The 13,439-nt window shown below is 44.4% G+C and overlaps 1 protein-coding gene across 8 annotated transcripts in view; it reads right to left on the bottom strand.

Moving 5' to 3' along the window:
* Nucleotides 1-13,439, bottom strand: part of LIPA (lipase A, lysosomal acid type) — a 38,300-nt gene that overhangs the window by 9,979 nt on the left and 14,882 nt on the right. For 7 of the 8 annotated variants that reach the window (XM_081556078.1, XM_081556102.1, XM_081556122.1 and 4 more), the window contains exons 4-8: nucleotides 7,728-7,926; nucleotides 6,196-6,305; nucleotides 3,650-3,786; nucleotides 1,396-1,542; nucleotides 459-530 (exon numbers count right to left, since the gene is read on the bottom strand). In XM_081556078.1, the coding sequence (XP_081412204.1) occupies nucleotides 459-530; nucleotides 1,396-1,542; nucleotides 3,650-3,786; nucleotides 6,196-6,305; nucleotides 7,728-7,926 (665 nt within the window). Of the gene's footprint in view, nucleotides 1-458; nucleotides 531-1,395; nucleotides 1,543-3,649; nucleotides 3,787-6,195; nucleotides 6,327-7,727; nucleotides 7,927-13,439 lie in introns of all 8 variants that reach the window. The other variant, XM_081556087.1, reaches the window with a different exon arrangement.

Genomic DNA, 13,439 nt, shown 5'->3' with positions numbered 1-13,439 from the left:
GATGTTTCAGGTAAACTGTGTTCATGGGTTAATGCTGAAATGCTCTGTGTGCTTAGCCGCTCAGTTATGTCCGACTGTTTGTGATCCCATAGACTGTAGCCCACCAGGCTTGTCTGTCCATGGGGATCCTCCAGGCAAGAGTACTGGAGTGGGTTGCCATGTCCTCCTCCAGGGGATCTTCCTGACTCAGGGTTCGAATCTGTGTCTCCTGCAACAGCAGGTGGATTCTTTACCACTGAGCCACCAGGGAAGCCCTCAATAACTGTGTGGTGAATTTGCATGTAATGCAGTCTGCCCAAGGAAGGATAACACAGACAACATTGACACAGTGACAAGAGCCCAGGGCACTGGCAGGAAGGCAGCCCAGGTGTGTGAGCAGACTTTCTGTTTCTTGGAATGCACAGAACTTTCCAATGTTGATTTTCTACAACTTCCCACTATGCTCCTGAAATGCCTACCTGGCTCCAGTGTAGCATGTTTTGCACAGAAGTTCCGGCAGGATTGTGTGTTGCATACACAGCCACTCTAGACTGCAAAATAAATATGTGGAAATAAAGAATGAAAATAGCATGAAGGAGGCATTGATAATAAACTGGGAAGTTTACACTGGGAAGCATTAAAAACTACAGAGCCATAACCTCAAATACATGAGATTGAGAGCTGGAAAAAATTCTTTGACCACAAATATTAATACATCTTATAAAGATATGTATAAGCACAAACACACAAAGGAAATACAGCAACATAGTAACTGTGGGGCTGTACCAACTGAGATTACTGGTCATTTCTATTTTCTTCTGCATGTTTTTCTGAATTTCCAAAGTTTTCTATGACAATCACACTCTGCTCTTTATTCATCAGAAACAAGAAAAATCAACATCCCTTAAAAATTTCCTAAAGCCTTCATTTCAGAATTTTAAAACTTATTTTCAAACTATAACACAATAAATTATAAATGTAATTTGTAATTACAATACATCAGCACATTGCTGGCCAAGGGTTTACATTTTATAAGTAAATAAATGTATATAAATGGGTGTTTGTGTATCAATGGACATTCCAAAATTTAAACACACCTAAATGTGTCTATTATTTTGAAGAAAAAATTCCTTAAAAAATATAAACATCAGAATTTAAATAATGACCAATCTCCTCACTGCATAGTTTTCACACAGGTGCAATGTAGGAAACTGACAAGCGCTGGCCAGAGGCTAGCCACAGATGGTGTTTCAGGCACCTGCCCAGGTGGATTCTTGTGCCTCTAAAATGAAATTCTTGAGAGCTCTACTGAGGTCACTCCTGCCTCTCCCACATCCTCAAACACAAAGACACATATTCACAGATAAAATAAAATCACTGAAAGTTTAAAGCAAGTGTTATTGTAAACATACATACCATATTCAAATTTCTCTCATTAAATCCACACAGAACAAAAAAGACATTTCCGCAAAGCTCCTTCAGAATGACATGAGTGCAAATATGTGTACTCAGCCACTTCAAAAATGTACTCTGTGGAAAAAATTCTTTGGTCCCAAATAAATCCTATAAAATAAAAAGACTATCTCAGCATTTCATTATGATGTACTGGCCTCCATGTCCCACCTCACAAGCAGACACATGCCACCTATCTCCACAAAGGGACTCAGATGAGAAAGGGCAACCAGTAGTCATTCAAACCAGGATACTTGTGTGACATGCTTACTAAGGCAACAGCAGATGTTACAGAAGTTAAAGTCTCAAATGCAAAAACAAAGGCAGCAAATCAAATAGGTCCACAGAAGGCTTTTACAGTGGGAGAGGGTCTGAATGATACCTCATTCCAGGGCCATCCCCAAAGGGTTTCATCTGACATTGATAGAGGGCTAGTGACTTCTGAGAAAGAGTTGAAACTGTAACTGGTCAGCAATGTGTCTCCTTAGAACACATATGCCTAATCCAATTCTACTGGCCAGTGCACCAAATCCTGCCCACTGCTTTTTGGGGCTTTTTAATACTTGGTATAAAATTCACCATTTGAACCATTTTTCAGTGTTCAGTTCAGCATCAGTACATTCACACTGTTGTGTGACCATCACCACTATCTATCAGTCTTCAGAACTCTTTCAGCATCTCAGACTGAAACTCTGTACCCATTAAGCAATCAAGCCCCATGCCTCCTCTGTCAGCATGCCGTTTTTATAAAGCTTTATTAGAACCCAGCTGAGCTTATCTCTTTACACATTGTCTCTTGCTGTCTTCACATGATAATGGCAGAGTTCGCTGGTTGCAACGGCAATGATATAACCCATAAAGTCAAAAATATTTACAGAAAATGTTTGTTGACTCCTTGTGTACACCAGGCCTGATCAATGGCCCCTGGACCTGTGCTCAAGCATTTCTGGGGTAATCATCATGTCTTCCAGGCAGATCTTCACATATGTACATAACAGGAAACAGGAAAAAGATCTTCCTTATAGTGAATTCAAATTATCTCGTTATAATTTACACTTTTGCTAATGCCCATCCAGAAGGATGAGAAGAATGAAAAATTCAAATGCTTACAAAGGCAGTTTTATGGGTTGAATTGTGTCCCTTCCCCAAAAGACATGTTGGAACCCTAATTCCCTTTATCTTACTATGTGACATATTTGGAAATAGGGTCTTTATCAAGGTACTCAAGTTACACAATTGGATACTGTCTACGTTAAAAAACAAATATGTTTCTCTCTGGACCTATACAGGTATGTAAATTCACCCACAAGGTCCATAGGAAAAGACCCCAAACTGAGCACCATGGTTAATTCTGAGAAAGGTACTAGGAGAAGCCTTGGTAGTTGAAGGTACTTTGTTTGTAATCTCTAATTGTTTATAATGAAAACTGAAGCTTCTGTTATCTAAGGTATTTAAAATAAATCTGGTTAGAGGGGCCCATATCTTATCTGCCTGTCTGACCACTGGTACAGAGAATCTGGATTCTGAGGTCAGAGAAGGGTCTGTATGTCCTGTGAACACATTTCTTAAATGGCCAAGAGATATGTATACATTAAGTATATATTCCTGTATGGGGTTTCAAATGTGTGTGTATAAATGTATCATGCCCAGAATATAGATAGTGCATCTGGCCTCAGCTGGTTCCCAACTTCTCATAAAAACTACTGCCTCCTTGAGTACAGCCTGGGGGCTTCACACATTGATCTCTGATGAAGTTATCAGCCTGTGCTTAGGGGTCATATAATAGAATATAATAGTAACAGTGTCTTTAGATCACCATCAGTGTGGCCAAGGTCAGGCACGTGGAAACTCCTGTCTCCCATCTCCTGCCTACTCCTCTATGCACAGGCCTATCCTATGGAATAAAGGGCATCTTCAAGGAGGTTTAAGCTGCCTTTCTGCTGGCCCTCCTAGAGCTCTCTTTCTTGGTGGGTGGGACGCTACACCGATGTGTTAACCATGAGAACAGGAGGCTCCAGTGTAGAGTTATGGATACCTCCCCCGACTCCCCAGGATCTAGAAGTAGGGGTGAAGCAGGGAAGAAAAATCATGGAGAGAAGGAAACCCACTACTCCCTTGGTAGGGTGGGAAGGCACACATTCTTCCACTAAAGGCCAATTCTTCAGCACCAAAGGAAATCTGTGAAGGAAGGGAGTGGGGGTGGGGTGGGTCCAAATACCTTGAGAAAAAGATCTGGAACTCGTGATAATTTAACTAGAGGACTAGTCATGAACTCAACTGATGCCACAGGAGCCAGGGCAAAAAACATTTTAATCTTTTTGGCCAGCTCGGGGATCCGTGAAAACGCTATAAAACCTGTGAGAACAAAAGGAAAATAACAGAATTCCATCTTCTAGGACATCCCTCTGCAAAGGCAAGGGTGAGTATGCATGTCGCCCTCTAGTGGCAACTTGGGAACCATGCAAACAATAGTGAAAGTCGTTCAGGTTCAGTTGTGTCTGACTCTTTGCGACCCCATGGACTATACAGTCCATGGAATTCTCCAGGTCAGAATACTGGAGTGGGTAGCCGATCTGTTCTCCGGGGATATTCCCAACTCAGGGATCAAACCCAGGTTTCTCACATTGGGCTTCCCTGGTAGCTCAGCTGGTAAAGAATCCGCCTGAAATGCAGGAGACCCCAGTTCAATTCCTGGGTTGGGAAGATCTGCTGGAGAAGGGATAGGCTGCCCACTCCAGTATTCTTGGGCTTCTCTGGTGGCTCAGCTGGTAAAGAATCCGCCTGCAATGCGGGATGCCTGGATTTGATCCCTGGGCTGGGAAGATACCCTGGAGAAGGGAACGGCTAACCACTCCAGTATTCTGGCCTGGAGAATTCCTTGGACTGTATGGTCCATGGTGTCGCAAAGAGTCAGACACAACTGAGTGACTTTCCCTTTCACTAGATATTGAGTATAGTTCCCTGTGCTATACAGTAGGACCTAGCTGATTATCTATGCAAGCGATGCCAGGAAGCAAAACTCTAGAAATGAGGGCCTCTGAATGCCTATGTAGCTTCCCAGGCGGCACAGTGGTAAAGAATCTGCCTTGCAACACATGAGACTCAAGAGACATAGGTTCGATCCCTGGGTTGGGAAGATCCCCTGGAGAATGGAATGGCTACCTACGGACTCCAGTATTCTAGCCTGGAAAATTCCATGGTCAGAGGAGCCTGGAGGGCTTATAGTCCATGGGGTTGCTAAGATTTGGACACAACTGAGCACACATGCACACACAGAACGCCTATGTGTGCACACACTGAGTTTGGTTAAATTAGTAAATCAAGTATTTGTTAAGTGCTTGTTTCGATTTTCAACCTAGATATACACTGGAAGAAATCCAAGTTGCTAGAACCAGGAGATGTTTCCCATTCCTTTATGATGTAAGCCAGAGATTGAAGACTGTATTCCTAATAGCTCCACCCCACAGTCCCCATCCTTTCATCACTAAGAACGATGTACAAAGGTATTCAAAGCAATCCCCATGGACTCAAAAGGAACTTACACATTTAGAATCCTCTAGCTCTAAAATATCTTTTAGCTTCCTCTTGGGTCACTTCTTGACTTAAACTTGGCCCCAGAATGTCAACTTTGAAAGCAGTGGGGCAAAGGACACAAATAAACAAATCAAGGAAGAAGGAATATAGATGAAAAAGTGGTTAAGTCCATTAATAAGGGCAATTATGTCCGTGTCACTTTTTGCTTGAAGGCTCTCAAGCTGGCAAAGAGGGGAGGGGTGGCAATAAGAGCAAGGCTACTTGACCACATATCTGGAGACGCTTTAAAGCATTTTTACCTTTCATATCATAGTTTTCTTATAGGAAAGTATTCTAAGCAGATTGTGTGATAGGAACACAAAGATATTAGTCATAGCTTACCCTTAAAGGGGGAATTAAACCAACGATACAGGTCTCTAGTCCCTATTCAGGGGAACTCGCTTGTTCAAATTATGGGCAATTTTTTTTTCTTGAAACTTTGCTAAATTTTGTTTCTGTTACAATGAACACATATTACTTTTATCATCAGCATAAATTAAAAATGCTGGTGACTTTTAAAAACTGTAAATAAACCATATTATGGCATCCTTATAATTAGCTTTAATCTACTTCACTTAAAAAAATCAGCATATTTCCTTGTTTTCTTTATAAAAGTTGCTACATTTATAAAACTTCTTGTTATCTACCTACCCTCTCATATCCCCATAGTATTTAACTAGGAAGATATGTAATAGGCTGTGTGTGTGTGCATGCTCAGTCGTGTCCTACTCTTAGTGGCCCCCGGGACTGTAGCCCGCCAGGCTCCTCTGTCAAGGAATTTTCCAGGCAAGAATACTGGAGCGGGTTGCCATTTCCTAATCCAGGGGATCTTTCTGATTCAGGGACTCAATCCACATCTCTTGTATCTCCTGTTTCTCCTGCATTGGCAGGCAGACTCTTTACCACTAGTGCTACCTAGGAAGCCCCGTAATAGGCTGTGGCTTACATTAATTCCTTCAATCAAGGGAACCATATACACTATGTTTACCTGTTTATGTTTAAGTCTGAATTTCCAGAGAAGACTCAGTTTTACAAAAATTCTTTGCCCTTTTCATTATTTCTGCTTGGCATTAAAAAACAAATGCAAAACTCCATCTGAACTAACATTTTTTTAATATTTCACTTTTAAGGGCAAACATAAATTCTGTAACAAGACATTTTATCAACCTCCCATTTTCACTATATACATACCTATTGTGGTGCCTTGAGAATGGCCCACATAATACAGTTGTTCTTGGCCAGTTTTATTCAGAATGAAGTTAATTGAAGCTGGTAGGTCATAATTTGCCATCTCATCAAAACTGTAATCCAAAAAAAGGAAACTTTTCATGCAGACATTGCATACAAATACAACAGCACACAAACAACAAGTGTGTGGGTCTAATGAGTCATTACAAGCTGAACACAGCTGGGTACACCAGCCCTGAGTGCAGGAAACTGAACTCTCTGGGCTTCTTGGTAACCATGCCTCCTGAAATAACTGCTTTCCTCATTTGTCATAAAATAGTGTGATCCATTTTTGAAATTTTCTATGAATGGGATCAAACAGTGTGTATCTTTCTGCATCAGACTTCATCTCTGCCATTGCATATAGTTGTCGGTTGGTGACTGTGTCAATACATCACACTTTATTTGTCCATTCACTGCTGACGGGCATTTGGGAGTTTCCAACTTTTTGTTATTACAACTAATGTAACAACAAATATATTCCTGGACAGGCCTTTGGTAAAAGCTCTCATTCTTGTGTTTTACAGCCTTGGGTAGGTTCTGGTATTACAAATGGGAAACTAGCCTGAAGGAGTCCCTGGTGCTGACTTTCTCCAATGCCTGGTACAGGGACATAGCCCTGAGCCCGTGTGCACATGTGCTATTACCACCACTCCCAATGTGTCAGGCCCTCTGCCAGCCTCTTTCCAGCTTGCATCCTCTCTGTTAAGCCCCCAGTGAACTCCAATACTTTGGCCACCTCATGCGAAGGGTTGACTCATTGGAAAAGACCCTAATGCTGGGTAGGATTGGGGGCGGGAGGAGAAGGGGACGACAGAGGATGAGATGGTTGGATGGCATCACCGACTATATGGACATGGGTTTGGGTAGACTCCGGGAGTTGGTGATGGACAGAGAGGCCTGGCGTGCTGCAATTCATGGGGTCGCAAGGAGTCGGACACGACTGAGCAACTGAACTGAACTGACCTTACAAGATAGGTATTTATTATCCCCATTTTACAGACACAGAGGGCTTATGCCACATGCATGCCTAATGTCATGCAGTGATTAATTGGTCTAGCTGGAATTAAGAGAGAGAAGAGAACTTCTGGAAATAAGAAAAGTGAACATTTGGAGGACATGTTTATGAAGGAAAGGAGAAGGTTATGGGACACAATTTACTCAGTAGAACCCACACCACCAGGAATGCCAAAATAACTAAAAATACCTTATTGAATCTAATCCTTAAATGTAATCATTCATTTATAATTTACCTATTTATTATTTACTTTATTATTTACCTATTACTTATTTACCTTACTATTTATTATTTATTAAATTCCTAACATTTGGAGTACATGATTATGAAGGAAGGGAGAAGGTTGAGGTGTAGAACCTTCCATAAACCATAGGTTTCCTGTCATATGATCTTGAATTCCCCATCTATTTGCCTCCCCAATGTTTACACTGAGGGTACCAAGGAAATAGATCCCTGTCATAATCGACTCAAAAGATACCTGAAGGCCCAGAATTCATCCTGAGAAACTGAAAGAGTCTTGTGTTTCCGAGACCAGGTGTTTCCCCTGCTGTTCCCCATCCACACGTCAAAACCAGCATCTGCCAGGATGAAGCCCAGGCTGCTGTTGGGCAGGTTTGTGACCCAGTCACTAGAGTCTGCCAGCAAGCCATGCTGCAGGAACACCACTGGTTTGGGACCTGGAAGGCAACCATGTTTAGGAGTTAGCAGCACAAAGCTTCAAAACTGACATGATGTCATGCTAACCAGGTAAGTCGCAAAAGATCACAAAGCAAATAATGCAACAGAAACAAAAGACTGAGGTGGTGTTACCATTCAGGGGTAACTGTACTGTATATAATGTGTGAAGAGAGCATGGGAGCTGTTTTTCTTGGGCACATGAAGACACTTCTCACCCATCAAAGGTGTGTTGGGACTGGGCCATGGGAAAGATAAAAGTGAAAGTTGCTCAGTTGTGTCCAACTCTTTGTGACCCCTTGGACTATACAGTCGATGGAATTCTCCAGGCCAGAATACTGGAGTGAGTAGCCTTTTCCTTCTCCAGGGGATCTTCCCAACCCACGGATCGAACCCACGTCTCCCACATTGCAGGTGGATTCTTTACCAGCTGAGCCACAAGGGAAGCCCAAGAATGGGTAGCCTACCCCTTTTCCAGTGGATCTTCCCGACCCAGGAATCGAACCAGGGTCTCCTCCATTGCAGGCAGATTCTTTACCAACTGAGCCATCAAGGAAGCTCATGGGAAAGATGATTGGACATTAAAAGACCAGGAAGTCATGCTGACCAAGGAAAGACCTTAGGGACCAGTGGGGCAGGACTGCCTTGTTCCAAGAGGCTCTGGTGCTGGTCCTCACTAACAGAAGGAGCGTTTGTGCTCGGTGGCGTCTGCTGGGGAGGGCTAAGGGAAGGCAGGATGTGAGCGCACAGGGAGCGAAACTCCTAGCTGTTGGTTCCAACCTGGGCCTCTTCAGACACTTAATGGAAAACCTGAGGCTGTGTAGTAGCCAGCTTCGCAGGGCTGAGTCTTGAGAAAGGAGGCCAGGTTCCAGTGGAGGCAGGAGACCCGAGGAGGGGAGAGCAGGATAAAGGGTGGAGCAGCTGGGACTGAGCAGGAAGGGGAGGCAGTTTGTGGTGACCAGGAATCAGCTCCCTACCTTTTCTTGAGGAAATATTTCAAATGCCTCTGAAATCTCTCTACACTTCCCTCCCTAACGCCCGAGAAGGTTCAAAGGAGAAACATGGGAGTTGGCAAGTTGAAGATATACCAGGTAACTCTGTAAACACCACCAGTAAATAACTTCTGGATTCCCACAAGCAATCAGGAGCCACGGATGCTTTCGCAAGAGGTGAGCGTGAAGCCCAGGAAAGTGCAGGCAGCCAACTCAGGCATGTGCGTGCCACCACGCACGGTGGGCTGAGGGGCCGATTATGGCAGCTTAGGGGCTTTCAACTACTGAACCCTGAACCTGCCATTTACCCCCTGCATGAGGCTTAAAACATTTCCAGACCCCTTGCTCTATAATCCATGGAAGGATTTCCCAATGCTCCTGTATTTACCCCACATGTTGAATTTCCACGGACTTGGCTTTGCCTAAAACAACCTCTATTGCAATCCATGGTTAAAAAGAGTCTGTGTGTAACAGAAAAAGAAACAAAGAAAATTGTTTCAAAATGAAACAATCCAGGTACCTGGATTGCAGGAGTGATTGTTTTAAGCAGGGCAGGGGGTGGTAGAGAAAATTCAGTGACTTGTTAAGACACCTGTCATAGGGGATGGGAGTGGATCGCAGTCACATTATTTTCTAATTCTCTTTTTGCTTGTTGGGGTTCCCCCACCCCTCACATCAAGCTGGATCCAAAAGTTCAACGAACCACAGATATAAAAGGTGAAACCAGACAGGAAGAAAGGAGTGAATCTGGTCTTTCAAAGTCAGGTGTTTTTAAATCTGGAGGATCTGGGCCAAGAACTGCAAAGGGGAGGGCAGACCCCACAGCTTTCTCGTGGGAAATGCCAGCAGGGGAGGAAAGGGGCTGGCACGGAGAGGCACATGGTTGAGAAACGGCTCCGCCTGACAGCAACCTCAAGCCTCTCAGCTATGTCCTAGTCAATCATTTGAGGAATGTTCACTGAGAGTTTCACTGGATAATAAGCAAAGCACTGGAAGTTTAAAAAAAAAAAATCAAGTGATTCAAAACACACATTACATTTTCTGTAAACCTGTCCTGGTATGTACTCTGTGTCAGTCACTGAGCTAGATTCAGGGATAAGAAAGTGGGTAAGCAGTGCTCCCTTCTCCATGGAGCTTCATTCTAGTCAAGGAGGCAGACACGATTACTTTCCAGCCCAGTGTGGAAAGGGCTAGACTACCACACAGTAAAACTCAGAGGAAAGAGAAATTTCACTCAGCCAGGAGAGGAAGAGTTGAGACAAATCTCAAGTGACAGACTCCCCACAAAGAGCTCGGCAGCCTGGATCTGCAGAGACCTGACACTGTATCCCAGGCCTCAGCCAGACGGGACCCCAGAGGGCAAAAGCTCTGATGCACAGGGGCTTGGGGAACCACTGGCAGGGCGTGGTGGCTTGTCTGATCTGGGCACAGAGGGGATATGAAGGACTTCCTTCAGGGGTGCACATCCTTGCAAGTGGGGCCAGCTTCCCTTCCTCCCAGAACGAAAGGGGCCTCTGAGGAGGAAGCCACAGAGAATATAACCCACTGGGCTTCCCATGCCCGTGACTCCGTGAGACATGATGGGCCACCAACAAAGAGAAAATACTAACAAACCCAGGGCTGGAGTGGAAAAATGGGTGCTAGACTGCTTGTCCCTTCCTTCTGACATTTAGTGAATGTAAAACGGCAGCAGAATAGACAAGGGCACTGTGACAGGCCTACCCACCTGTCTGCCAGCTTCTCCTACCTGCTCCTACCTGGCTCCCATGAGATGGGGCAGGGGGAGGAAGGAAGGCACTATGTCATCTCTCCCAACCCGCCACCAGTCATGGATTTGCTGGAAAAAGAAATTTCTCTCCAGGAGGGTTAAGCCTACTGTCATTCACATCTTCCAGTGAATTACTTTAATCAGATTTCTCTTCATCCTGCTGAGAGAACCTGATTGAAGTAATAGCTAGCTATTACTGTGCACTCCTGTGTTCTAAGGCACTGTGATGAAAATCCTATGAAGTCAGTACTATTTCCATTTAGCAGAACAAGAAATTGTGGCTAAGAGAAGTCAAGTCATCTGCCCAAGACTGGATCAGAGTTAGTAAGCGAGGGAGCTGGGATTTGAGTCACATAAACCAATGCCAGGGTCTGTGCTCTTAAACTGTTTAGCTACAGGAAAGGCTAACAACAGAGAGTCATTCTACAACACACAGAGGCCCTCAGGCAATGATAAGCAGAAGAGGGAAGTTATTTTGGAGGGAGTCAGATCAGGTGCCTTGAAGAAAGAAATCTCTAGTGGATGGACAGAGGAGACAGAGCATGGGAAGTGGAACCACGATATTCTACTTTGGAAAAAGAAGTTTCTCTCTAGGAGGGTTAAGCCTACTGTCATTCACATCTTCCAGTGAATTACTTTAATCAGATTTCTCTTCATCCTGCTGAGAGAAGCTGATTAAAGTAATAGCTAGCTATTACTATGCACCCCTGTGTGCACAGGCGATTCTCCCAAGGACCAGCCTAGTCCACGCGTGCCAGCACCTGCAGCCTGGTCTGTCTGAGCAACAGACCAACACAACAGGACAAGGGCTGTCTTTCCTGAAGAGTCCTACTGTGAGTTTGTCCAAACTGGCTGTACGAGGGCTGCAGGCTGAGGAAAAGGCCTACGGGCACCTTTAGCCCAGAGAGGGTAAGTGACTTTATCAGTTGCCTACGTAGTCAGCACACAGCCGGCAAAGAGATGCAGTCCCGTGATGGCCCTGATAGGGCCAAACGTGGGTGGGAGCCAGGCTTCAAAAATGAATCTGCTGAGCCCACAGCTTCACAGGAGGAAGATGACTGGGTGCCTACGGAAGTTCCTCCCACCTCCCAAGGCACTGGCCTTCCTCCAGATGGGCCTCCACCACACTGGAAAATGCTGTGAGAACTCAACTGAAGTCCAAAGAAGAACTGAAAGGAGGAGGTGGAGGAGCAGATCACAAAGATCAGGACATTGGCATGAAACAGACTTTGGTTCTTACTGGGTATGAAACCTTACAGGATTTACTCAATCTCTCTGGAATATAGATGTTTTTATCTAAAGTGGGGGATGACACAGTGGTTGATAAATAACAGTGACTCACAATAATAATAATAATAAATGTACTAGTGTAATTAATTATTATTAGAACAGCTCTGTGAAGAAAGACAACGTGAACGGGCGTTCTTTAGCCACTGAAACATAATCTCAGTTACAGTAAGAGCACACGAAGTGTTGACTGTGTCGGGTACCATGCTAAACGCTCTACATGCACCATCTCAGATAAGAAACCACACATCTTGCTGAGTTGGGGCAGTAGGATAAACAGCGGCCCATCAAAGATGTTGGGTTGTTTAGTTGCTAAGTTGTGTCTGACTCTTTTGAGATCCCATGGACCGTAGTCAGCCAGGCTCCTCTGTCCATGGGATTTTCTAGGCAAAAATATTGGAGTGGGTTGCCATTTCCTTCTCCAGGGGATCTTCCCAACCCAGGGATCAAACCCACTTCTCCTGAATTGGCAGGTGGATTCTTTACCACTGAGCCACTGGGGAAACCCATTCCTAATTCCTGGAACCTGTGAACATATTACCTCATATGGCAAAAGGAACTTTGAAGATGTGATTAAGAATCTTAAGATGGGGTATCATCCTAGGTTATCCAGTAGGCCCAATGTAACCACAAGGGTACCTGTAAGAGGGTCAGAATGAGAGAGAGACTAGAAAATGCTACTGGCTTTGAGGATAGAGGATGGGGCAGGTAAGGTGGGTAGCTTCCAGAGGTTGGAAAAGGCAAGAAAAGGGATATTTCCCAAATGCCTCCAGCAAGCAGCCCTACCTTGATCTTAGGACTTCTGACCTCCAGAACAGTAAGATAAAAAATCTGTGCTGTTTTAAGCCACTAAGTTTGTGGTGGTTTGTTACAGCAGCAATAGGAAATTAAGGAAATAGTTGGGTACTAGCTTTTACCTTCATTTTTCAGATAAGGACTCTGAGGTACAGTGTAGTTAAGTCATCTGTGCAGAGTTACACAGCTGGCAATCCCAGATCAGGACTCTCTGCAATGCCATGGACTGTAGCCTGCCAGGCTCCTCTGTCCATGGGGTTTTCCAGGCAAGAGTACTGGAGTGGGTTGCCATTCCCTCCTCCAGGGGATCTTCCCAACCCAGGGACTGAACCCAGGTCTCCTGCATTACAGGCAGATTCTTTTAAGTCTGAGCCACTAGGGAAGTCCAGATCACTGCACTCACATTTCACAGTCACCCTGCTTCTAGCATGACCCTCAGCAGGAAGGAACACAATAGTGCTGGGATCACAGAGCAGGGAAGAAAAACACCCCGTCCTCAGGACGTCTTTCTCCCCAACAGTAGCCATGGTCATGATGATTACTAAGCAACAAGAAGGCAGCAACCATTCTGTCTCATTCACTGCAGCATCTGTGGCACCTGATGCTGAGTCTGCCATGTGGTGCTCACTGCAGGTAAATTGATAAATAAATGCAATAGTGAAGGAATGAAGAA

Source organism: Giraffa tippelskirchi, chromosome 2 (genome assembly GCF_054371585.1).
Source record: "Giraffa tippelskirchi isolate mGirTip1 chromosome 2, T2T-mGirTip1v1.2.pri, whole genome shotgun sequence".
Lineage (NCBI taxonomy): Eukaryota > Metazoa > Chordata > Mammalia > Artiodactyla > Giraffidae > Giraffa > Giraffa tippelskirchi.
The sequence above is the reverse complement of the archived record's forward strand: the minus strand, read 5'-3'. Positions and strand labels throughout refer to the sequence as shown.